Raw genomic sequence first — 24478 nt, forward strand, 5'->3', positions numbered from 1 at the left:
CAGGAAATGACAACTCTAATAAATCACCTTTTGGTGGTAAAAATTTAAATTTATTCGATGACTTTTTATTTAGGAGGCACTCAATGATTGATAATAATAGCCAGTTGTCATCTGATATCTCTGTCAATAGAAGACCGACACTAGCAGACACTAACGATTTATTTAATTTAAATATTAAAGAGGATGAATTACATGTACCCCAGAGAAGAGGCTCTAGATTCGATTTCGCCAGTCAATCCAACAATTCCTCCCTCGGCTTAGATGTCAACCCCTTCAATTATCCACTTTTCCCACCGCAGTTACCTGCTCAATTACAGCCTAGGTTTTATCCCCCATTTGATCTATCACAGCAATCACAGCTTCCTCAGCAATCTCAGCCTTCCCTTAACGATCTCGGAAAGGGCACCCCGCTTGCGAGCATCCCCCCACATACTACTCTTTTCATCGTAGAATTTAAAGCAACAAGGTATGCTTTACTATCACTCTCTTTATTATCACTCACCCCCACACTTTTAGATCCGATCTGTTTTACACTTTAGACTATAACGTCGCTTCTTCGATCAAACTTTCCGATTTAGTAATTGTCGAGGCCGACAGAGGAAAGGATTTAGGAAAGGTAACAAATGACAAACTCACAATTGAGGATCTCCTCAACTACCAAAAGTACCAAGCCGATGTAGCCTTATCCGGTAACTCCCTTAATAGAAAACCTTCTATTTCCCCATTAGATGATGCTCCTTCACCTACGACATCCACTATTAACCTTCCACCACCTCACAACGATGCCTTTGAAGCGCTTAAATCCTTGTCCAAAGAACTCCAGCCAAAGAAAATATTCGCAAAAGCTTCCCCTTCTGACACCCAATTACTCATAACTAAACGTCAAGACGAAGCAAAAGCTTTACAAATTTGTATACAAAAGGTTACTCAAAGAAACTTGCCTATGCAGGTTATAGACGCAGAATATCAATGGGATCGTCGCAAATTAACTTTCTACTTTATAAGTGAGCAAAGGATAGATTTTAGAGAACTTGTTAGAGAGTTATTTAGAGGTTTCAAAACTAGAATTTGGATGTCAAACATTTCTGCTACCGCTTCAGCACAATTAGTTGCAACTTTACAAGCCCAAGCACAGGCACAAGCACAAGTACAATCTCAATTACCTACTTTTATTAATATACAAGACCCACCTTCGCCATTGACGACTCCAACTACGATCACTCACAAGTAATGTACTAACTTTCTTTTTCCTCATCTTAAAAGCTTTCTTTTCAAATAAAAAGTCTCACGCGCATGTATTGTTGCCGTTGTAAAAAGTCCTATTTGATACATTTTAACTTTACTTCAATAGTCATTTTCTGTCGTTCTTCGCGATATTTGTCGATATCATTAAGTCCATCTAGTAGATCAAATTCAACTTCGCTGTACGTCTTCTTGTGTTTACCTCTTTCAAATTCCATGATGGCGTCGTCGTCTGGTATGAGACCTCTTGCTTGCGCGCGACGTAAGAAAGCCTGCACGACATGTCTGCCTGTGTGATAGCCCGCTACTAATATTACGCGTGCATCGTCCTCTTTCTTGAGCACCTCTACAAACGTATCAATGAGACTTTCGTGTGAAAATGTATCCCAAATCACATCGGCTGCTAAAATAACATTGAAACCTTCTTTATAAACACCAACAAGTAAATCATCAACTTCTTTTCCCCATGTATGTGCCATTACCTTGACATTCGCCTTTTCGTTAGCGTTTTGTTTAACATTCCGCCGTATGTTTCCTATCAGCTCTTCATCATCATAGTCTGTAATGAGGACCTGACGAGCTGATAAGCCAGCAACCAGACCTGTTAGACCTGTCCCTGCGCCAACTTCTAATACAACCTTGTCATTGACGTTTATGGCGCCATTTAGAAGTCTATCAGCGAGGTGAAGTCCTCCTTTCCATTGACGATGAGCAAATATCTTAGCGTCCGCTGCATTTCCAATTCTTATATGCAATTTATGATCTTCTTTAATACGATAATCGAATTCTACACCCGGTTCACCAATTGATGACTACTAAGTTTATGTGAGATAAATAAATGTTTCTGCTTTGATACACACAGGTACTAGCCTCTCCTTCTGCGATTCCCGATATTGGTCGACCAACATTTTTCTTCGTAATGGGAAGAAAACCGTAGTGCTTCCAGATGTACATTTATTTCAACAGTGATATACAACTATGAATAAAATGATAATGAGTGATATTTGAAAGTCACAAAACCTCTTATCAATCAAATAATTACTTTCGAAGCTCTTCATTCGCATATAAAACTTTTCAGTAATTTAGCATCATTGCGAAATATTGCATACTATTGATATCTTAGTTGAGTGTTTATGAAGTTATTATGCCAACAACATCTTCTGTAATACTCAAACAACACATAGTAGATCTTCTGGTTGATATTTTCTCTATCGTTTAGCCAACCTTCGTCATTCCTCTATCTGTTATTTCATGTTATTTTAAGGCGCATTTACAACCTCTAGATGAGTATGCAAACAACCTTCAATATTCAATCCATGTAAAGTTGACAAGACAATAGCTGGTTGATACGGTTGATGTAACCTCTACATCCTTCCTGTAAGAGGGTTTTAAATGTTATTTATACTATCACACTATAGCCTCTCCAATGACAACTTTTCTTGCCTTTAACTTAAGTATTCGTAGTTTTGACATTTTCAATCTGACTTGGATAAATCATGAAGATCGACTTTTTACAAAAAAGCAAGATATGTTTAAATGGAAGACCATATTTTGAAATATATTAACTTCAAGGTGGGACCTCTCCAGAGTCTTATATTAGAAGTTAGTTGAGGATATACTTCACCCAGACGCGTGAATTCGTCACCTATAACTTGTTGCGCGAACACTTGTCCGATATGATAGAATGACAAGCCATTGTGGAGATTTCTGTAAACTTCATGGAAAATGAGTGCCCAAACTTTAATACTTGCTTTTTAGAGTGCTCGAAAAGCTTATAAATATCCCTGATTTAATTAACTGGTTCTTCATTTATACTCTATAATACTGAGATGAGCAGAACATCACCATACAATGAATTCATGACTGGAATGAGAGTTCTCGTATAAGAGCTAAAAAAAAAAGTCTGTTTCAGTGAACCCAATCCAAGGAAACTATCAAATGTTTCAAATATTGCACACCTGATAATAGAATCAATGGAACTGTAAATGATGTTATTGCAGATTATTTTCCTTTGGAATGTATTTTTGAGCTTCTGCATAGACCTTTCTGCCTATAAAAGACTATATTCTACAACTACGAACTGCCTATGACTGTAACGTTCTGGTTAATAAATAAAGCAACCAATAATTTTTTTGCGCTCTCAACTTTATATCTTAATTCATGAGAATACACAGATAAAAAAGCTATGGATTCGATAAAATCAGACAGTACTACTCAAATATTGATAGCCTTAAGGAAACAGACATTCGAGTGTGGCTGACCTCGGAATTTAATATACTACTGATTTATTGGAACAGCACATTCTGCTCAGCTAAAAAATATTCTTGTTGCTATGATGTTATTGTAGATATCGCAGCAACGTGACAAAATGATAGGGCAAACAATATGTATAATATAGGTCACTAGGAAATCTGCTTCCTTGGGTTTTGTATAAGCTATTGATTTACTTTCTTCTTGTTTTGACGACATGAGTGATGTTACATCGAACAAACGAAACAAACAAACTACTGGGTACAAAGTAGCGAAAATAATTGTGAAGAAGGTGATTGTAGAATTTTACTTCCTAAATATTTGAATACGATAGGGTTCATTATATAAAGAGAACTAGATAATTAAACTCACTCACTAGACATAATTTGCTATTGTTCGTCACAAGAAGTTGTGCAATTCAAACAATAAACATTAGTCTCGATTACAAGTTTTAATAAATATATTAGTCGTGTGAAGTCACTAAAATAAAAACACCTCGCTTCTAAAGAAGCATAATTGATCATATATCTCAGCATTTTTTGGTTCTACAGTTGCTCCAGAATAGAATTAATATAAAATTAAATACATGTAATTATAATTTAACATTTTAAAATTCAGATCAAACCTGTGGAACTACTAAAAGATAGTCATAAAAATAAAATGATCTATAATAAAGGATTAATTACCATTGGGGGCGCTATTCTTTCAGACAACGGTAAGATATCATATTTGATAAAGCATGAAATTACTTGAAACCTCACAGCTTGTTTCTGATATGCAAGTTTTTGCTATGTCTAGTGCGTATGATGAGATGACCATAATGATGTCAAATGAGAAGTCTTCAGTTTATATATAATTCAACTAGCCTACATTGGATACCCTATTCGGGTAAGGATCGATTTGGAGTAACTTGTGTAAGTAGATTGATTCACAACGCATGTAAATCCGATTATTGTTATGTTTATTTGCTTACATTGTCATCATCACATGAAACTGAGAGTAGGACAATGAAAACCGTATTGTATGTACATCTATAGAGAGAATATTTCTATAGTTTCAGCCGCCTTATTATTGTGTTGCTTATTTGTACCGATGATAAACACCTAAAGTGCAAAGTGGTTACTTCACGCTGCTGGTAAATTTAGCAATACCGCCAAACCGCCAAGTGGTAACATCTTCTTCACCTTATTGGTATAGAAGTATGCTGTATACAAGCATTAGTTGAATTTTCTGCTCGCCTTTTCACTGATATTTGCCAAATAACCTCATTTTTGAACTAGAGAAGTAAAGCGGCATTAGAATACAGATGACGTTTTGGATAAAAGTCAACCTGTGTAGCCATTCACTGGGATCTTGGAGGTTCTATCACCTTAATAATCCGCTTCTTACAATATATTTCTAATACAACCTTTATCTCATCAGAAGATTACTTCAGAATGCTATATCCAAATTTATTGGCACATAATGCGATACTAAAGGTATTGAGTAACCTTCAGGTCTCGTAATTCGAGCTTTACAAATACAAAATGATGTAAACATTGCAGCTATCATCGTAGAAGCTAAATGAAGTCAGTGACATATGATAGTACGATAACGAGTTTAATTATGTAGGTGGTAAATGTCAAATGAAAACAATCAACTCCACCCTTCAAAAATAAAAGCTTTTCACATATACATCAACTTCGATGATAGACGCTGACCTACAAATGCAACTTATTTCTTAGAAACTTAAAGCCTACCAAAATCTCGCAGACATCCAGAATGTGTCACTTACAAAGATGATTTCATGCGAGGACGAACATAAAGCGGGTACCACAAATTAACGTCGTCATCATGGACTTTATAAATTAGACCACGTTTTATGTGCACAAATACTATCCTATACAACAATCACGACTAGTGAGTTTGAATGAGGTCATAATCACGTAAAAAGCGGAGGTGGCACCATGGTGCTCATAACACGACGCGATGTTCCCATTCACGGGTATTGTCTTAACGCAACAGCTATGGTTGTAGCACATGGGCATCAGTATTACACTAACAAGTCGGTTGAAGTAAAATTTGTGTTTGAGCTGTTTTAATATTCTCATTATCAATTTAAACGACTCGCTACTTGAGTACCGTGGTTATTCACATTAAAGCCTACTCATACACTCGATCGTTTGCGACGCGCAAGTCGACTGGAACTATCCCGGAATCATGCATGGTAGTACAACGACAACAATTTTCATATCTAATTTTATGACACGCTGTTATGATATATTCAGTATGCGCTACCTCCTATCTTATGGTGGGAATACTTATAGGTAGCTGCCGCTAAATCCCAGTAACACCTTTACAAATTTTAGCACCATGTTGTTCCAGATTACACTTCAAATTAAAACTTCGACCACTCTATTGAGGAGGTTGCTTTGCAAAACTATTCCTCCACATGCTGATCTACGCTAAATATTTGCGAGTCATAAAAGACGAGCATATACCGCACTTTAATTTCAAACACAGGCTAATAAACCATTTCATTAACGTCAATTACAATTACAGTGCAAGGTGACTCGGGAACCGTTATTTAGCAAACTTCTAACGAACGCCTCGGGGGATTCTAATATAGTATGATTCCTGATGGTGAGGTAATCTTCTTAGCAAGTCTAATGAATTTCCAGTCTGGTAATGTAACAAAGATTGACGAATGTACTTTATTCTCTCTTCGGTTGCTTATTTTGAGTGCCAATTCGCCTTCATAGTACAGTTGACGTTTCCATCACATCCAGTTATGGTTCTTCCGGTACTTCCTGTTTCCCCAGAAAAAAAAAACGTCCATCTGGTGGGAAATAATTTTACAGCACGACTCATCTTTTGTCGTTTTAAGTTTCAACCTCCTTGGGCATTCTTTTTCTTTTTTTTTTCTTTCAGAGGGAAACACGACTTTCGAAACTATTTAACGAACAAAAAAAGCTTAAGATGCAGCATGAAGGCATGAAGTGAAACCAGGAAAATTAGTGGTGGTTCACAGCCTGTATTAACCGCAGACACGACAACCATGTTCGCGAGTCATGGGCGACACCGATGACTGAGTTTGAATGGATTGGTTCTTTACCGTTACCAAAAGCGAGGCTTGAGATTCTTCTTTAACTGGGAAAATACATGATGGCCCATAACAATACTACGGCGCACCTGGTGGCACCTTTGAACATGATATACATCGTTTATCACCTTCCATTGACACAGTTGTATAGCTCGTGCACCAAACACATGTGAGATTGTATAGACTATTAGTAGACTTTGTTATAGTGAATAGTTCTTTCAGAAGTGGAGCTAGATAAGTTATTGGCGTAAAATGTTTGGAAGTAACATTGTAACTCTTTCATCAGGACAACACCGGTCCCACTTTATGGAAAGTATTTTTAATTCGAATGTTTGATCAGTCTTACCTGTTGGCGTGTGGATGGCCATGAAGGCCAGTGTTGGGCATAACTAATGGCTTGACATGAAAATGAACTTGGGAATTCTCACCGTTATACAAATTCCTGGAGAATGCAATTTGTAAGAGTAGCGCATTCGTGTCAAAGGACAATGTGATTTCCCATAGCATTTTCGAAATACTCCGATTTCCAACATAACGAGGACAGACTTTTTACTAGAAGATGTTTGACATTTATCGCCAATACTCCTCAAAGATGCAAAAGCAGGGCGTGGTTCTGTAGTATGAAGATGAATGTCATCGTTATATACGTTTAGAAATTCGTATTGACGGCATAGTTTTAAACTGATTTTTTCTCTTACCAGACCTCTTTTTGTTGAATTGATAACGATTAAAGAAAGCTTTTCTTCTATGAAGATTTTGAAGATTCTATGTCATCTACGTGTTATTCATGAAGCAAGTTGTTGATAAAAGGATTAGGATCAGTCCGCGTTGCTTTCGTGATTTGTTACAGCATGTGTGCATCTATTCCGTGGTAGTTTTAATTTCATTATCAAAGAAAAATGTAAAATGTGGCGTCGTAGGCATGAGATGATTTATGATACCAGAGTATTAATTGTAGCATCGACGATATTTGACACGAGAAAAGTTATGTCGTTATGTTTCCATATTCTTCAATCTGGGTCTGATAGGAAGCCGTTCAACTACGGTTCGTATAATGGTTTTTTGCGGACATGTGCCTGGCTGGGCATCTTTCAGGGCAAGCAAACTGATTCTTCCTCCAGAATGTTGTGTAGAGCTTTTTCAGGGAATAAAATTTGTTTCCTCTAATTCGATGCTGGACAATGCACGCATCAATGTTCATTAGGGAACCTATATATCTCCTACATTCAATTGTGGTTCAATCGGAAATTGCCATGCTATCTTTTTACTAACCCAAGATTTGTAGCTTTAGTCGGATACAAAACATGCGAATTTTGGCTTGCAGCTCCTATAACATTTGCGTTATCAGTCTCTTGTCGGCTTTTGTTTCTTAAAACACCAGCTCAAATGACGATTTTCTTCAAAGTTGTCCGATAGTTGTTAACTCGATTTACTTTCGGTGTACACAAGATTAGCTTTGCTAGGAAAATGGCTGGCGGTGCTTCAATGGAAAGGTTTCTTTTTCAAACAAGGCTTCATTTTCCGATATGTATTAAGGCAGGAAGGTCACAGAATAATTCATCAATTGTACAAAATAGCAAGCTACGTCGTTTGAAAGTAAAAGAGCTGTTCAAATAGCTTTTCCATTATGTCTAAGCTTGAAATTCGAGGTTACCACTTCTGAGACACTATATTTGACTAACGATTCCCATGAGCCTCCAAAAATAGCGTAAGTTTTCAAACTTATGCTGTCGTCTCGGGATGATATGACGCCATGTTCTGGTGTGCCCTGGTCATTGCTGAATAAGAAATATAAGTCTTAGAGTATACTTTTTGTCGCAGCTGTATGAATGCCATCGTGGGCCAATATTCTACTCCAAGCGATATAATGTGGAATGTCCAGTTCAGCTTACTATTGAATGTTTCTTGATCGCTCTATCACTGTTTATTTCAGCTAGGGGTTGGTTGTAGGATAGGATGAACATGTTTTAAAATATTTAGAAAGTTTTGTAAACTTTTAGGTGAAATACTGTTATGTGACTGACAGTCAACACTGCAATTCTATCTGTAATTGTTCTGAAATACATAATGGTACTTGGATAAAGATCCCATATGTTGAGCAAAAGTTCGTTGAATTACTGTGCTAATATCTCATTTATATAGCGATGTTGATTGATAGTGTATAAGACTGTAAATGTGATCGATGAATTTAGCGTCGACTAACCCTGCATGCTAAAATATTGTGCTCTATCGCAAGGAAATCTGAGTCCGGATGTCTTCATAAGATAATCCCTTGGCATGACACAAGCAACTATCTTTATGCAGATATACCAAGTAGTTCCTAGTTGTTATAGGATTTATCAGTTTATCTAATCTAATTTGGACAAGAGCCAATTCTGACGAATGTCATCAATACCAATATGATGTTGTCAACGAAACTGAAGAACTTGAGACCCGACCCAAATCGGCAGCCAAAAGAACTTCATTTCGCATGTTGACTTTAACGAAATTGATTGGTTCTATTGTTACATTTTGATTTACCCATCAATTCTTAGTTAATACCAACGAGTCTATTGTATGCAACTGTATCTCTCGCCGTTTAAAAGGTTTCACCAGAGCTTTTGGGGTTATTGCAGTGAAAAGGCCTCATATACCGTGGACTTATGCTATATGTAATTAGTGAAGTTTGAATTTAGTTCACTTGATATTAAACTGTCCAATTCAACTAGATTTTTGTTCTCTTAACGTGTTGAAGAGCTATGAGTATAACAGCCTTCAGAGGTATTACAATAACGAGAATCTTTAAATACATGGTTCAGTTTGATATGAATCGAATAGCAAAATGCCAAACGGTCAGTCTATTATGAGCAAATAAGGTTATGATAACTTTTTGAGACTTGTTTGTGTTTATTTGTGTAAGATGTTCAAGATGTCATTTGATGAAACCTTTAAGAATCATATGCGTTTATTGCTTAGTATGTATGGTTAATATATGGAATGGCGTAACAAAGATGCTTTGCTCGAACATTATTAATGCAGTTGAAGTCCAGAGCAGAGTCTATGACAATAAGACTATCGTTAGCGAAGACAAAGTAATTCAGCGTAGGGAATCTACGACATGCAATTGAAAAATTTGACCCTAATGGACTGAAGTGTAGAAGTGTGAGGAAGTGTGTAAGCATGTAAGCATTTCTGGCTTTTGAAATCTCTTAAGGGTTTTTGTCGTAATTAATTAATGCAATGTAAGTTTTGGCATTATGAACGTCTGCACTTCTTTATGCTTGTCTGGTTCAAGAAACCCAAGAATTTTTAATGGACTTGATGTTAATTCAGATATAAATCCTGATATATCAATTCTCCAATAGCATATGTCGATAAGTAGACCTTGAGTCCATAATTAATTGTATTTTGCTGTCAAACTTACTTCGTATACTAAAACAACCGATACATGCTGATTTTACCGATCCACGGTATCGATAATACGAAATTTCTGAGAAAGCTGAGATGCTTGGTATCTGATTTGAAGCATTCTCACCTGAGCATATATATAATGTCAGTAGAAAAAGGAAGTATCTGTTAAAATATAACTTACTGTTTAACTAAACTTCGAGAAGTCTAGATAAAAAGACATGTGCGACATAAAGACGTGGTAGTAAGGCGTAAATGGATTTTTATTTATACAAACTTGCCAAGTTAGTTTGCGTAAGCAATCCATATCCCAAAATATTATCTACATTGGAAGAACCTACAAAGCGAATAGCAACAATGTTTCTTGATGAATTGAGAAGAATAACTATCCGATTGGACATCTATTGGCTAAATAAGCTTTCAGTGTGAAGGAAAATGAAGATTAAAGTACTCCGTCGAGGTGATCGACCTGTGTAGCCAGGGTTTGAAAATAACGTAGGTAAGATGTCCATTACGATGAAATTGTACACCGTAAAAAATCTCCTAATGAAAGAGAAAATTGAAGCATTCAGTGTCATCTTTATTCGTGTATGTGTTAGTGAAATTATCTCAAGGATGGCAGTTAAATGACTCTTTGAGGGGATTGTATAATTTGGAGTCAACATAGATTAGACCTTTTTCTAAAAGTAGAATCCGTTTGAAAAGTGAAGGTATGTCTGAAGGGACGTAAATGTCTTGGTTGTAGACAATAAAAGATGATACTGTGTGGTTGTTACGTTCGAGTACCATAGTGTTATTCATGGTGTACTAAAAACATCGAATGAGGTTATCGCTCAATCATTCCTAAATGTTCTTTAACAAAATACTGAAACAGGCGTATTTCGACGAAGTAGAGGTAGCAAAGATATCCAAAGATTAGAAAATCAAAGATGTTCTTAAGGAGTCATTTTCTGTTGAACCCATAAACGAGCCATACGTTTTGGTGTTAAGACATTCACTTAATCATTTCATGGAAAAGTGGTGTAACGTGAACGACAAGCAAGAGGTTAACATTTTCCTAAGGTGGCTTCATTATCTGCAAGATATCATTAATATAATTAATGCTCCATATACAGCAAATTATCCACAATCTATCTGTCAAGTAATGCCGATGGGATTGTTGCGACCGATGAGGATACTCATTCGCTATTCCCACTATTGTGTGATTGAAGTTGATTGTCCTATAAACCTACGTAGCCTTTTTGGACTATTGAAAAAAAATGGAGTAGGAATACCTACCTACTCCAGAGCTTCTGACTGAAGTTAGTTCTTTTTTATGTGTTTTAAAAGATTTTTAGTCCTGGTAATCATTATAGAGAGAGTAAACTAATAGATTTGTTACATTTGGGGCTATTCCCCGAACTTAGGCCACTTACATTAGTTGTACATTTCTTGCTGTGTACTACTAAATGTTAATCGTAGTAATCTTTGTTCGAAGTCTGAAAAGCGTCAGAAGAATATAATTGAATGGTAGGAGTTGGTTTCAGAAAGCATATTTGAGAGCAATTTAAAAGCACTTGCTACAAATTCTTGTCACAATTGTTAGTGTGTGTCATAATAAATAAAAGGTTTCTCAACATAATAATTAGACGTAAATTAAAGGTTGGAATAAAACTGAGCAAATGAAGTGTATTATGTATACTAATGCAGGTTAGTCGTCATCCTAATCAAAACAGGTCCGATGATATCATCAATTAAAATAATAGTCTCTCCAGTGATATTCAATAGGGAGCTTGTCTATTGGTGGAAGCATCAACTATCTCCAAAACTGACTTATCTGCTGCTCTACTGTCATAGTATATTGGTTGGAAACAATGAGCAATTAACACAGCGGGCATAGCATATGATGAGAATAAAATATACCAGAATTTTATAATCTATTCAAATTTAGTAATAAACCTATATATTTCCACTAAAAGGGTTCTATGAAACTAATAATATTTCATAATCAGAGTTGGAAGACAAGGAGTTCTATGAGCAACATATTTGGAGATAAAATTAAGAACAGAAGCTGATCTTCATTTAGATACATCTCAGATTTCTACCTTCATGACTCGGATTGTATCAAAGATTGCAGAGCTCAGGCAATGGCGAGTTCAGCAATTGTCCAATAGAAATACTGTCGGATTCGTACCCACAATGGGTGCATTGCATCAAGGGCATCTCAAGCTCGGTGAGTTGATAGAGTGAATATAACTCATCTAATATTCACAAAGTTGAGGAGAGCTTAAAAAGTTCTAATAACACTATCGTCTCTATATTCGTTAACCCAGCTCAAGTGCGTTTGCTCCTTATAATTTCACTCACTAACAGCAGAAGTTTGCACCACATGAAGATCTAGACACATACCCAAGAACTTTAAAGAGAGATATTGAGGCACTAGAAAGTTTATCTAAGGATATTACACTTTTCACCCCTAATGTTCAGGAGATTTACCCAAACGGAATCCAACAGGACGCTAGCAAACAAGTGGGTGCATTCGTCGAGATGCTAGGGCTTGGGAATAAAATGGAAGGTATTTCCCGTCCACATTTTTTCAGGGGGGTTGCTACTATCGTCACTAAATTGTTCAACGTTGTACAACCAGATTTAGCCTTTTTTGGGCAGAAAGATGTACAGCAAGCACTTATATTGAAACGTATGTGTAGAGATCTTTTGGTACAATATCCGACAAGTCAGAACTTAAAAATAGTTCCAACTGCTAGAGACGCAGTTAATAATCTCGCCTTGTCTTCGCGTAATGCCTATCTTAGTGAACAAGAGCGCACAGAAGTTGCTCCACTATTATACAAAGCTCTCAATGCGGCCAAAGAAGCTTACGATTCCGGTGTGAGGACTAGAGAAGGAATTATTGACGCAACTAGACCTTACATTTCCCTAGCTCAACAAAAGGGTGCTAAATTGGACTATTTAGAAATTAATGATGCTACTACCTTTGAAGTAGTCAACGATATCGGTATGGATGGAGCTGTACTTTCAGCTGCAATGTATGTTGGAAAAACAAGGTTGATTGACAATATTCTATTGGGACTAACGATATAGACATCTCTATTTATTATTACAATGCAATGCCATATTTGAATTTAATTTAGCTTCAGTTTGTTCTCCACAATTTCGACCCAATAATTGTCAGGGTCTAAAATGAAGGCGATGTTGTGCATTTTACCATCTGTGAGCCTCTTCTTCCATCTTACGCCCATATCTTCAAAGTATTCGCAAGCAGCTTCAATATCTGGTACTGTGATCGCAATATGACCGAATCCGCGTCCAGGATCGCTATTTCCATTAGAGTATACAGCACCTTCTTCTTTCTCAGTACCGTGGTTGTATGTCAGCTCCAAAACACCTTCACGAGTGAAACGTTCATCTTTCTTCTCTTCTGCTGACTTTATGCCTTTGCTGGTGTCGAATGCAAGGAAGTACAAAGTGAAATCACTGGCCTCATGGCTATCAATTAACTCCATACCCATTATACGTGTGTAAAAATCGATAGAGATTTTTGGGTCTTTTACCCTAAACATCGTATGATTAAATCTGAATCCTTGAGTGGCCATGTTGATAGTAACGAACGAAGATGACGAATTATAACAATAAATAAACACATAAACAAATAATACATAAGTAGGTTAATTATTTACCATTATAGATTCTATATACTTCTAGTTGAACTCCACTTGAAAACTCCACCTTAAATGTATCTCAATATACAATTAAAACAGTGTCTGACCCAGATTTAATGAACTGTAAATTACCAACGATGAAACAAGCATCTTTTATTAGATATCTGAGGGTTACCTAAAAAGGCTAAACTACTTCATTTTCTCGTTCGGAAAAAGAAGGTACCCAACGTAAAAGGAAGTTAAAGAAGTTGTCTTAAACGAGCCAATTAGAGAGCTAGTCGTGGGACAGAAAAGCTCCGCAGTCACCATTTAAATTACATTACCTCCTTTTCATATCTTTCTTTCAACAACAAACACATATACACTTAAGATATCAAATGCGCTCAACTGCCTTCCCAGCATCACTAGCTCTAGTTATAAGCAATACTCTCGCAAGTAATTCACCAAGAGCTCCAACTGATTCTGGTTACTCCCTCAAACAATCCTATGAAGGCGAGACATTCTTCAATGGCTTCACTTTCTTTACATATGAAGATCCAACAGCGTGAGTATATTATTAAATTATTATAATTAGCTCATTTAAAGCCTATAGAGGTGCAGTGAAGTAAGACAGACGCATGAATTGTTTGTTTTGGTATCTAACATTACCTCAGCTACGTTGATAAAGACACAGCATTCAGTAACGGCCTTGCTGGGTTCACAAATGGTAGTCCTTTCATTCAATTCGACAATTGGTCAACCCTTCCTCAAGGTGGTAAAAGAGATAGTGTCAGATTACAGAGTGTAGATTCGTGGAACGGCGGTATACTTTTATTCGATGTTGAGACCATGCCCTACGGTCTTGGTACATGGCCAGCATTTTGGAGTAACGGCCCTGACTGGCCATACGGAGTAAGTGAAAATATTAATTTAATCTTCCCTAACAACAAATTAGGGTGAACTTGACATAATAGAGGGTGTTAACGACGAGACTAACAACCATGCAACTATACACACCTATCCAGGCTGTACACAAGATGGAACAGCACCTGCAATTGGAGAATACACGAGCTCAAATGACTGTTCTGGTCTATCAGGAGATAATAGTGGATGTGGATTCAAAGATCCAAACCCAAACAGTTACGGTAAAGGCCTCTCAGAAAGCGGAGGTGGCGTTTTCGCGACTGAATGGGATAAAGAAACTGGTGTTTTAAAGACATGGTTTTTCCCTCGTCTTGATATACCTCAAGACATACTTAACCAAGCACCAAATCCTCAAAATTGGGGTCAACCAACTGCTCATTTTGTCAGCGATACTTGCGATATTGCAGGCACATTTGAGAATCACACTATAATTATTAACACCACTTTTTGTGGATACTATGGTAAGTGTCTAACTTTTTTAGCTAAGTCTCTAACTAATTTACCCGCAGCTGGTAACAATTTTCCTAATGGCGGTTTAGAAGCCTGCAATGAGTATATACGTTACCCTGAGAATGTCAAGAATAACGTCTGGCACATAAACTACATCAAAGTATTCGAGTAGATCTTGTTAATATTGTACAATTATATATGTTTTGTATTAAGTTTTCTTACCCTTACTCTTCTGTGTTTTCCATTGCTCATTGAGGAAACGCGTGAGCCAGTCCATCAACTCTCTGTATGCATTCCTCGTGCCCATACTGTGATTTGAATCCGTGAATGCTCTGAACCTGAAGTTCTTTATTGAATTTTCCGTAAACATGTCCAACAGATGAGCAGTATTAGCGAAATGAACTGAATAATTGTATGAGCAGCTTATGACCTAACTGAAACAACTTACCATTGTCATCGCCTGTACCATGAGCTAGAGCATAGTTATGGAATCCTGTCACATTTCTAACTGCTGAATTTAAGTACCCATCTGGATTATTCTTTGGCGTTGACATATATCTCTCTGTATAGACTGAATCGTAGAGTTTCCAGTTGGTTACAGGCTGAGATACATCAAATTGATATAATTACGACAACATACTACTCACTGCCACAGAAATCCCTAAGGAGAAGACATCAGAATCAGCTTCCATAACTTTAGCACTCAAGTAACCACCATACGACCAACCCCATATACCAATTTTGGATGAATCTACATAAGTTTTACTAGAATAATGTTTTGCAACTTTAATCACATCTTCTGCTTCAACTTTACCGAGATTATCTCTGACTACGTTCCTGTATTGTCTTCCTCTGTTTCCTGTTCCTTGAACATCAACATAAACCGTAATATATCCATTACTTGTGGCTAGGTAATCGCCCCATGTTACTTTGAAATTACGTGTGACTACTTGTGAATCTGGACCACCATAGACTTGAAAGAGTACTGGACGCTTGGACCATCCATCTTCAGACAATTGAGGTGGACGGACTTCCTTAATTTGATATTCAATATTATCAATTACTATGGTATCGTATATTACTTTTGGCAAGGAATATTCTTTAAGAGTATTGTTTAAAGCTTCATTGGTTTCAATTATTTTTGGTTTGTGCACCTCAATAGCCTGTCTAATCTCTTGTGTAGGTACATCCGGTCCATCATAGTTTAAAACATAAAATGAGGCTGCTTTGTTGAAAATTGCTGAATACTTTGCAGGTACACTAATATCGGTCAAATTAAGCGGTCTGTCTTTCTCCAAAACATTAATCTTATCATTATCTGGCAACGTGACACTCAGAATGTGTTTATCGATGGGTGTAGGATATGCTGCCGAAAAATAAACTCTATTTGTTTCCTCGTTGACACCCATTATAATGTCTACTTCCCACTTTCCAGATGTAACAAACTCAGGTGATGATTCCTGACTGCTTTTAAAGAAAGCGATGTGGTTATACCCTTCGTTTGGTACAATGTCCAAGTAACCGTCTCCACTCATTGACTTGATTGGCTTAATAGATTGACGACAGTCTATCCAACCACCATCATCGATATCAAGATCTCTAACGGTATGACCTTGAACAAACTTAGAATCCCGGACGCCTCTAAAGTCAAACAAAACAACTGTTCCATGTCGAGAATCCCTAGAAGTTTCTTTCACAAGAAGTGTCATTTTGCTTGTCCATGTAATTTCAATTATCAGTCTATCCTCTCTTGGTTCAGGGAAGACAAGGTCATAATTTTGACCGTTGATCAACGAGTATACACTTAAAGATGCGAGTGGATTAGGTGTACCAGGCTCTGGATATTTAATTCTGAGCTGTATATGCATTAAATAAAACATCAGGTTTAATTAAAAATCAACCTACTTCTTGCGGATATTGTTCTATATTATCCGAGGATGACGTTGGATTATATACTGGAATTTTATATTCCTTTACTTTAGACTCATCTAGTATAAGATATGCTATCATTTCAGATGCTTGGTTCCAAAATGAAGCCTGATGTGAATTAAATATCTCCTCTTCATACACCTATCATGTAAATTAGCAAGAAAAACCACTGATGTTCGAATATCCCACCCAGTCTGTCACTGCGTTAAAGACTGAATCTGTGCCGCTGTCCGTAACCCGAATAGCTTTGGATGTTTCCTTTGGAATGTCACGAGCGTGTACAACATACAAATCATTTCCACGGACATAAGCTAAAGCATGACCACTAGGAGACCACATCGCCAGACTTATAGAGCCTGGGTTTGTTGGTTGAGTTAGAGGGTGTGTTGATCGGGTGTCGAGCGAATGGATGTAATAATTAGCGTAATTAGAATACCTAAATGCCTTAAGCCGAGTTAATAGATGTTGTAATTATTTATGATAACTAACCGCAATGGTGTCTGTTTGGAAAAGAATGAACTTTCCGTCTGGACTGAGTGACCATCCGTCCCATTCAAGAGGTTGACCGTCGATCTACATCATGACAATTAGAGTAGTGGTAAGGGACTCGAAATACTAACATCTAAGACTTCCCCAGGTTGTACCAATGTCTTCGTCGTGTTTGATGAGACATTAACCAAACTAATTGCACCATTGTCATCTTGTACGCCATACATGCCATGTGAAGAATTCTGTTGATTTACCCACTTAATATTATGATGAACTGGATTAAATGTGCCATCAAAAACCTTGTCTAATGTGAGTGGGAGATGATGTCTCGATGATATACCGAAATGATGCTGGTAAGTCAAGGCAGCGATAGTACCGATAATAGATGAAATAGCTGTAATTGATACTATAATGACAGGAATAATCCAATATCTCTAAATGAACAGTCAGATATGTGACGTATTCGACAAGCAACGCACTCTAGTCTGACCATCTGATTTCTCAAACTGTGATTCTAGTTCAGGTATATCGTTTGAATATATAAGCTGCTCTTGTTCATCTCTTGTATCTCGCTCATAATTCCGATCTGAACTGCTCATCTCTTGATCGTCGACGTTCAAGATAAGAAAGAAATGCGATGCGATAAAAGGGTGCTGTCGATACAAAGCCATGTTTCATATGGGTATGTTGGTAATAGAGCTGCCACCTTTCCTTTGCAGTTGTTAGGATGGGAAGTGGACGCCGTTAATACCGTCAACTTCTCTAACCACGCTGGATATCGTAATTTTGGGGGCACTATAGTCACACCTAAGGATTTACAACTTATGCTTAATGCTCTAAAAGAAAATGGCATGATGGGACAGAATTACATACTCACAGGATATATTCCGGGTGCGGAATCATTAGAAATTGTTAAGACTTACATCGCAGAAACAAAAAAGAATCATCAGTGTACATATCTCCTTGATCCAGTCATGGGTGACGACGATAGAGTCTACGTTAATCGTGATGTTATTCCAGTTTACAAAAGTATGCTCAAGTTGGCAGATATGATAACTCCAAATGCATTTGAAGTAGAGTTATTGACTGATATCAAGCTATCTAAAAAGGAAAATGTTGAAAAAGCTCTGCATGTTTTGCACTTTAGCTATGGTGTACGGTATGTCGTCATTAGTTCAATTGCTTTTGGTTCAGAAGGAGAATTGTGTACGATTATTTCATCAACCGGCCCCAAGAATAACGTGTTTACTCGCATACTTCAATATCCAATGATTGAAGGCTATTACTCAGGTGTTGGAGACATTTTTTCAGCACTTTTACTAGCCTATTTCGAATCAGCACGCTCATCCACGGAAAACCTTAGCGGTATAGACATGCTTACGCAAGCTACGGAGAAGACTGTTGCTAGTATACAGGGAGTCTTGTCAAACACACGGGAATATGCGTCAAAAATCCTACCAGCGGATATAGACGTCGATATAGATAACGATAAAGAAAATAGAAAACGTATTATACGCCAAAGAGCACGGGAATTGCGCTTAGTACAAAGTCAAGATGAAATTAAGCATCCGAATATTAAACACAAGGCCTTAAACTATTAGAGAATACTTCCATCGAAATTGTACAACTTTTGAATACTATTGGAATTCAATTACAGGTGCTGAACATATAGCGTCAGTTATTTTCAAGTTGCGGATATGGCATAGTAATCAAGAATCTTGGTGTGCAATAAATAGAAAAGAATTATGAGGAAAATGAGGACAATAAAAAAATGAACAATGGAAATTATATAAGAGATACAAGTTTGTAAATCGATAATCATGATTCCTAAACATTTTTTAGAGGACAGGGAATTTTCTAGCCCCAGGAAGCATTCACAATTTCCGTATCAAACATATTGCTACAAATACTTTATCACTTGGCGTTTTATATCCTCTTTGGTGATTTGATATCTCCTATATATTTCCCATTATTGCGCAGGTTTAGAGATTTTATAAACAGGGATTAATTATGTTGAGACAAAGCCGTCTATGCTCTGCAATGAGTCCAGCAAGAGCGCTGATTCACAAAGAAGACTGGACCTCAAATAGTCGGTTGCAAATGATCGTTGACGGACAACAAGCTCAAGAGAAAATGACGAAGGCTGTGGGACGTGAACCCTGGTTTATGACTAACAATACCTACAAGTTGCCTGACGAAGGTCTTTACGTCGTCCCGATTACAGATAGATTGGATCTCGAGACAGAAGAGGAATAAGGTTTGGAGATAACCCATCTAGTTTTGGGGATGGGCTCAGGAGCTAATGACAATGTTTACAGAAGAGTCGAGCCTGACGTTGAGGGACCTGGATGGGTCAAGAAAGATGTCACTAGTGAACCAAGTGGAATGTTTTGTTCTGCTAATAAAAATAGGGTATATAAGGCCGTGATGATATCAATACAATCCTCAGTTTGCAGGGTTGCTAATTTTTGGCAGATCAGGCGATAGGTGGACAACTTGTGGTACATGGTTATGTTACATCTGATGGATGGTTTGCTCCCCTAAGCTCTACGGATCAAGTTCTGGTGGTGCGCCCAAGGCAGTTGCGATATTCAAAATGGTATTAGAGTGGGACTGTTAGGATTAGGACAGTCTGTTTTGGTCAATGCTTGTACTGACAGTGTAAGGAGAGTAATTGACAGTGCCGACTGTTCGGGAGATAGTGGTGTAGCAGCAGCTCAGTACGGTAATGTTCAAGTCTGTGTTGGAGGTAGTTCAGGAGGATGTTGACAATATGTGGGTGTAGACACCTTCGTGGACTACTGGGCAGCACAAACTTTGAACTTGTAGAATTTGAGTTGGACTTTATTAGTCAGCCAGAAAATATGATAATCAAACCTGAAAAGACAGTGCTAGGGATACACACTTGTATCGACAATTATCATTCAAAATAAATAAATATATATATTTCACTGTTCCAACAAATGCAAACATATAAAACGATGTATGAGACGCGAGAATAACTAGTGTGAAACTTCTATACTAAAGTCTAGAATCTCATGAATCGCTGATAAACGAAATTGTTTGTTTCATCGACATAATGATAATCCAAGTCTTTCAACGACTTGTCGAATGCATCATTGTCACTTTCAGGTACTTGTATGCCTGTTAAAACTTTACTAACATCTACAGGAAATTAGAAAGACTAGAAATTAGTTATTTTTACTTACCACCTCCGAGATTTCTGTAGTGAAAGAGGGAGATATTCCATCCTGGGTTCAAGGCAGTAAGGAACTTCTTTAATGCGTTGGGACGTTCAGGGAATTCTAAATATAGTTAGCAAAGAAAGTACAAAGTAGGTAAAACACACCAAAGGATATGAGACGTTCGCTAGGGCATGATGATCTACCACCGATCAGGTATCTTGCATGAGATTTAGCAAGGTCATTGTCAGATACATCAACAGCGTCGAAGCCCTGCTCCCTGATATCGTTAATTACCTTGCCAATTTGCAATTGGCGCTCTGACGGAGAAAGCGAAGCACTAGCTGACGGCAAACTAAATGAGCAGAATATGACAGCATCCTGCTTCTTCGATTGAGCGTCATCTGCGTATCTGTAGACGAACTCCGTAACTGCAAGTGGATGTATAGCGCTATGCAATTTTACGAACATGCCTGGCTGGTCAGGGATGGTAACGCTCAGCATACATTCTTTGCCTTCACCGAGGGATGCTCTTTCAGCAACGAATCGCAACCGATCAAAATTCATATTTGCACCGCTGATAACAGCAACGAAAGTTTTGCCTGAATTGATGAGGTTATTTTCATAGACGTATGACTTAAGAGCAGCTACTGCTAGTGCACCCGCTGGTTCTGGAATAGAACGTGTATCTTCAAAGACATCCTTGATTGCGGCACAGATTGCATCATTGTCGACGAGTTGTATGTGATCTACCAGTTTTTGACAGATCCTGAAAGGCTCCTCACCAACTATTCTGACCGCTGTACCATCACTGAAAGTGCCCACATCATCAAGTGTCACTCTATGACCAGCCTTGATGGACCTGTCGAGAGCATCACCATCGAAAGTTTCAGCACCGATCATTTTGACGTCCTCTGGGGCAATACGCTTAATGTACTCGCTCATTCCACTGATAAGACCGCCACCACCAACGCTACAGAAGACGCTGTCGACGGTTGACATGTCAATCTGCCTGGTGAGTTCAACTGCAGCGGTACCTTGACCTGCGATAACGTAAGGGTCGTCGTATGGAGGTACGTATGTCAAAGCGAGATCCTTAACCAATCTGAAACATTCCGCTTTTGCTTCGTCGAAGTTATCGCCGTGGAGGATAACTTTAGCACCTAACCTTTCAACGTTCTTCCATTTGATAGATGGTGTGTTTTTTGGCATAAGGATAGTGCAAGGAATATCTAAGTGGCTACCAGCCAAAGCTACACCCTGGGCGTGATTGCCCGCTGAGCAAGTGATGACGCCCCTCCACCTGTCGTCTTTTGGGATATGGGCCATGAAGTTGTATGCACCGCGGCATTTGAAAGAAAAGACTGGGTGTAGGTCTTCTCTCTTTAGGTGTATATTGCAGCCGAGTCTATTCGAGAGGTTGTTTGCTTTCGTTAGGGGTGTCTGCTGTAAAATATCGTAGACCCTAGCGTTTAGAATTAATTTCAGGTAATCAACCATTTTTTTATTTTTGAATTATTTCAAGCTGGGGTTTTTTGACAACTTGCTATCAAATTACGATGGTCGAAAAATTCGCAGTCCCAGAGATCTCGATAAAGGATCTCCTTAATGCGATTCCGTGGGTTTCATTTACTTATCGCAGTTCATTTTTTATTGACTACCTTTCCAGCGCTGACTGCTTTAAAAGATCCTCATTTAAATCATCCTTATACGTCGTACAAGACGTTATCTTGAGTTATTTACTTATAAAAGGATCTTTCTATATCCCAGTCTTATCTCAAACTGATAACCACTATCTATCACTCGCTATTTCCTCTTCTTTGTGGGCCCTCTTTTGGTTCGCGCAAGGTTTAGTTTGGACCGGTATCTGGGTTATCGCACACGAATGCGGTCATCAAGCCTACTCAACATCAAAAACTGTAAACAACACCGTCGGATTTGTCTTACATTCATTCTTATTGGTCCCATATCATAGCTGGAGAATCAGTCACGGAAAGCACCACGCAGCCACTGGACACATGAGCAGAGATCAAGTCTTCGTACCAAAGACACGCTCTCAAAGAAAGGGTCCAAAGATTGACTACGAGGATGCTGATGAAAAGGTTCTCGCAGGTGTCGATGTACCAGAACACGAGCAATTAAAGGTCTCAGAGTTGTTAGAAGATGCACCATTAGCTACGTTCGTCAATGTTCTTTTACAGCAACTCTTAGGTTGGCCAATGTATTTGATTAGAAACGCTTCTGGACAGCGTCATTATCCTAGAGGCACAAATCACTTCAACCCATCAGCTATCATTTTTGATGCTCGCCACTTTGGCCAAATCGTTTTGTCAGACTTGGGCGTTGGCTTAATGCTCGGCGCTCTCTACTACTGGGGCAAGCAAAGAGGATTTGCTGAGGTTGTGAACTATTATGTCATTCCATATCTTTGGGTAAACAACTGGCTTGTTTGCATCACTTTCCTCCAACACACTGATCCTTCATTACCACACTATAGAGAAGGTATGTGGAATTTCCAAAGAGGTGCACTCTGCACTATCGACCGTACTTTCATGGGTCCAATCGGAAAGCACATATTACACGGTATTTGTGAGACTCATGTTGCGCACCACATATCGTCAAAGATTCCCCACTACAATGCTTGGAAGGCTACTGACGCTTTAAAGGCCTACCTCGGTCCACATTATCACTACTGTGGTGATAACGTTATTGTTTCACTCTTCAAGAATTATCGTAACTGTGTATTTGTTGAAGACAAGGGTGATATCGTCTTTTACAAGGACGCTAGAGGTAGAGCTAGCCGCGTCGCAGACACTAAGCCAAACCAAGGATTCTCGGATTCAGGCATTGAAGTACAGTAGACGCACGACATATAAAAGATTTCATATTAACTTTTTAGGGCTTTGATTATCTTGAAAATTGTAAAATTCTTATATAAATTCATTTGACGATCATTCTTTTTTTTCTACCACGATTGTAGAGAATGGGACAGGTGGCGTCTAGCAACCAAAATGTACCACAAGAAATACCTAGTGGATGTCCGATGCATAATACACAAAAAGAAACAGTTAATCAACCATCTGGATGTCCAGTAGTACACGAGAAAGATACAAAGATAAACCCATTGAACAACATGCCAGATTTACAACAGCAACCTTTGTCAGACAATCAATCTACTCGACTCCCTACAGAAAGGACTACATCAAGTATTCCGCGCCCACAGGGTAAAAGCACCTCAGAAGGATATGGAGAAGGTACACACTGGGAGTATCCTTCGCCTCAGCAGTTTTACAACGCCTTGGTTAGAAAAGGTTGGGAGACTCCTGAAGAATCTGTAGAAGATATGGTCGCCATACACAACTTCCTCAACGAAGAAGCCTGGAAAGAGGTGTTGAAGTGGGAGAAGCGTAACAATGATGGGTGAGTAGTTTATTCATTAGTAAATAGGCTCATTAACAACGAAAAAAGCAAAGAGACATTGCAACTAGCGCAATTTTCCGGGAGACCAGGAGATTACACACCAAAAGCTAGACTACAAATGTTACTATCGACATTATTCTCTAATAGTTTCTAGTAAGTTTTATTACTCTCTTATAATAACAACCTAATCATTCGCTAGCGATGAGCCACCATTCGATAGGCACGATTGGTACATAAAAAGAACAAACTCAAATGAAACGGTGCGCTATGTCATTGATTACTATGGTGCACCACCAACACCAGAGGGCATGCCTGTTTTCCACTTAGACGTACGTCCTGCTCTTGATTCGCCAGCCAGCATACTTGAGCGGATTAAAGTAGGTACGGCTAGATGCTGGAGGACAGCAACTGGTATGCCTGTAGAATATATAGAACAACTGTAATTTGTATAAGATATTTATTTTAGATCACTTCTCAAAATATGA

The 24478-nt window shown here is 38.1% G+C and overlaps 11 protein-coding genes across 11 annotated transcripts; 7 read left to right on the plus strand and 4 right to left on the minus strand.

The window, feature by feature from the left end:
• Nucleotides 1-83: 83 nt before the first annotated feature.
• On the plus strand, nucleotides 84-1231 carry WALSEDRAFT_64036 (PSP1-domain-containing protein; the record flags this gene model as incomplete). Its single annotated transcript, XM_006958044.1, has 2 exons — nucleotides 84-466; nucleotides 517-1231. 2 exons carry the CDS (start codon nucleotides 84-86, stop codon nucleotides 1229-1231), a joined length of 1098 nt encoding a protein of 365 aa, XP_006958106.1.
• An 88-nt stretch (nucleotides 1232-1319) lies between these two features.
• Nucleotides 1320-2150, minus strand: WALSEDRAFT_64037 (hypothetical protein; the record flags this gene model as incomplete). Its single annotated transcript, XM_006958045.1, has 2 exons — nucleotides 1320-2054; nucleotides 2103-2150. 2 exons carry the CDS (start codon nucleotides 2148-2150, stop codon nucleotides 1320-1322), a joined length of 783 nt encoding a protein of 260 aa, XP_006958107.1.
• Nucleotides 2151-11933: 9783 nt separating this feature from the next.
• glo1 (glyoxalase I) lies at nucleotides 11934-13570 on the minus strand. Its single transcript, XM_006958046.1, has 2 exons — nucleotides 12308-13570; nucleotides 11934-12253 (listed from the first exon to the last, which is right to left on the minus strand). Exon 1 carries the CDS (start codon nucleotides 13552-13554, stop codon nucleotides 13084-13086), a length of 471 nt encoding a protein of 156 aa, XP_006958108.1. The 5' UTR covers nucleotides 13555-13570; the 3' UTR covers nucleotides 11934-12253; nucleotides 12308-13083.
• On the plus strand, nucleotides 11966-13570 carry WALSEDRAFT_60254 (Pantoate-beta-alanine ligase). The gene is made up of 3 exons (XM_006958047.1): nucleotides 11966-12173; nucleotides 12217-12278; nucleotides 12320-13570. Exons 1-3 carry the CDS (start codon nucleotides 12050-12052, stop codon nucleotides 13040-13042), a joined length of 909 nt encoding a protein of 302 aa, XP_006958109.1. The 5' UTR covers nucleotides 11966-12049; the 3' UTR covers nucleotides 13043-13570.
• A 247-nt stretch (nucleotides 13571-13817) lies between these two features.
• Nucleotides 13818-15145, plus strand: WALSEDRAFT_57300 (hypothetical protein; the record flags this gene model as incomplete). The annotated part of the gene is made up of 5 exons (XM_006958048.1): nucleotides 13818-14164; nucleotides 14213-14224; nucleotides 14274-14511; nucleotides 14555-14984; nucleotides 15033-15145. The coding sequence occupies exons 1-5, from the start codon at nucleotides 13998-14000 to the stop codon at nucleotides 15143-15145; spliced, it is 960 nt and encodes a 319-aa protein (XP_006958110.1). The 5' UTR covers nucleotides 13818-13997.
• A 36-nt stretch (nucleotides 15146-15181) lies between these two features.
• On the minus strand, nucleotides 15182-17990 carry WALSEDRAFT_64041 (hypothetical protein; the record flags this gene model as incomplete). Its single annotated transcript, XM_006958049.1, has 8 exons — nucleotides 15182-15375; nucleotides 15422-15575; nucleotides 15621-16829; nucleotides 16879-17043; nucleotides 17092-17346; nucleotides 17392-17475; nucleotides 17523-17825; nucleotides 17871-17990. The coding sequence occupies 8 exons, from the start codon at nucleotides 17988-17990 to the stop codon at nucleotides 15182-15184; spliced, it is 2484 nt and encodes an 827-aa protein (XP_006958111.1).
• Nucleotides 17991-17999: 9 nt separating this feature from the next.
• Nucleotides 18000-19219, plus strand: WALSEDRAFT_60256 (Ribokinase-like protein). The gene has a single exon (XM_006958050.1). It carries the CDS (start codon nucleotides 18024-18026, stop codon nucleotides 18990-18992), a length of 969 nt encoding a protein of 322 aa, XP_006958112.1. The 5' UTR covers nucleotides 18000-18023; the 3' UTR covers nucleotides 18993-19219.
• Nucleotides 19220-19366: 147 nt separating this feature from the next.
• WALSEDRAFT_60257 (hypothetical protein) lies at nucleotides 19367-20304 on the plus strand. Its single transcript, XM_006958051.1, has one exon. It carries the CDS (start codon nucleotides 19402-19404, stop codon nucleotides 19645-19647), a length of 246 nt encoding a protein of 81 aa, XP_006958113.1. The 5' UTR covers nucleotides 19367-19401; the 3' UTR covers nucleotides 19648-20304.
• A 34-nt stretch (nucleotides 20305-20338) lies between these two features.
• WALSEDRAFT_68735 (threonine dehydratase I) lies at nucleotides 20339-22185 on the minus strand. The gene is made up of 3 exons (XM_006958052.1): nucleotides 20741-22185; nucleotides 20601-20696; nucleotides 20339-20556 (listed from the first exon to the last, which is right to left on the minus strand). The coding sequence occupies exons 1-3, from the start codon at nucleotides 22071-22073 to the stop codon at nucleotides 20420-20422; spliced, it is 1566 nt and encodes a 521-aa protein (XP_006958114.1). The 5' UTR covers nucleotides 22074-22185; the 3' UTR covers nucleotides 20339-20419.
• Nucleotides 22133-23434, plus strand: WALSEDRAFT_64045 (delta-12 fatty acid desaturase; the record flags this gene model as incomplete). The annotated part of the gene is made up of 2 exons (XM_006958053.1): nucleotides 22133-22191; nucleotides 22243-23434. 2 exons carry the CDS (start codon nucleotides 22133-22135, stop codon nucleotides 23432-23434), a joined length of 1251 nt encoding a protein of 416 aa, XP_006958115.1.
• Nucleotides 23435-23559: 125 nt separating this feature from the next.
• On the plus strand, nucleotides 23560-24474 carry WALSEDRAFT_60258 (cytochrome c and c1 heme-lyase). Its single transcript, XM_006958054.1, has 3 exons — nucleotides 23560-23993; nucleotides 24042-24146; nucleotides 24193-24474. Exons 1-3 carry the CDS (start codon nucleotides 23617-23619, stop codon nucleotides 24434-24436), a joined length of 726 nt encoding a protein of 241 aa, XP_006958116.1. The 5' UTR covers nucleotides 23560-23616; the 3' UTR covers nucleotides 24437-24474.
• The last annotated feature ends 4 nt before the right edge of the window (nucleotides 24475-24478 follow it).

The sequence above is a fragment of the Wallemia mellicola genome (assembly GCF_000263375.1).
Source record: "Wallemia mellicola CBS 633.66 unplaced genomic scaffold WALSEscaffold_8, whole genome shotgun sequence".
In the NCBI taxonomy this organism is placed as follows: Eukaryota; Fungi; Basidiomycota; class Wallemiomycetes; order Wallemiales; family Wallemiaceae; genus Wallemia; species Wallemia mellicola.

Coding starts and splice junctions, on each gene's coding strand:
- WALSEDRAFT_60254 (XM_006958047.1), top strand. CDS start 12,050: ATGACTCGGATTGTATCAAAGATTGCAGAGCTCAGGCAATGGCGAGTT. Junction 12,174..12,216: donor TCAAGGGCATCTCAAGCTCG/GTGAGTTGATAG, acceptor ATATTCACAAAG/TTGAGGAGAGCTTAAAAAGT. Junction 12,279..12,319: donor TATTCGTTAACCCAGCTCAA/GTGCGTTTGCTC, acceptor TAACAGCAGAAG/TTTGCACCACATGAAGATCT.
- glo1 (XM_006958046.1), bottom strand. CDS start 13,554: ATGGCCACTCAAGGATTCAGATTTAATCATACGATGTTTAGGGTAAAA.
- WALSEDRAFT_60256 (XM_006958050.1), top strand. CDS start 18,024: ATGCGATGCGATAAAAGGGTGCTGTCGATACAAAGCCATGTTTCATAT.
- WALSEDRAFT_60257 (XM_006958051.1), top strand. CDS start 19,402: ATGTTGAGACAAAGCCGTCTATGCTCTGCAATGAGTCCAGCAAGAGCG.
- WALSEDRAFT_68735 (XM_006958052.1), bottom strand. CDS start 22,073: ATGGTTGATTACCTGAAATTAATTCTAAACGCTAGGGTCTACGATATT. Junction 20,697..20,740: donor CGAACGTCTCATATCCTTTG/GTGTGTTTTACC, acceptor AACTATATTTAG/AATTCCCTGAACGTCCCAAC. Junction 20,557..20,600: donor CTACAGAAATCTCGGAGGTG/GTAAGTAAAAAT, acceptor AATTTCCTGTAG/ATGTTAGTAAAGTTTTAACA.
- WALSEDRAFT_60258 (XM_006958054.1), top strand. CDS start 23,617: ATGCATAATACACAAAAAGAAACAGTTAATCAACCATCTGGATGTCCA. Junction 23,994..24,041: donor GAGAAGCGTAACAATGATGG/GTGAGTAGTTTA, acceptor CAACGAAAAAAG/CAAAGAGACATTGCAACTAG. Junction 24,147..24,192: donor TTATTCTCTAATAGTTTCTA/GTAAGTTTTATT, acceptor ATCATTCGCTAG/CGATGAGCCACCATTCGATA.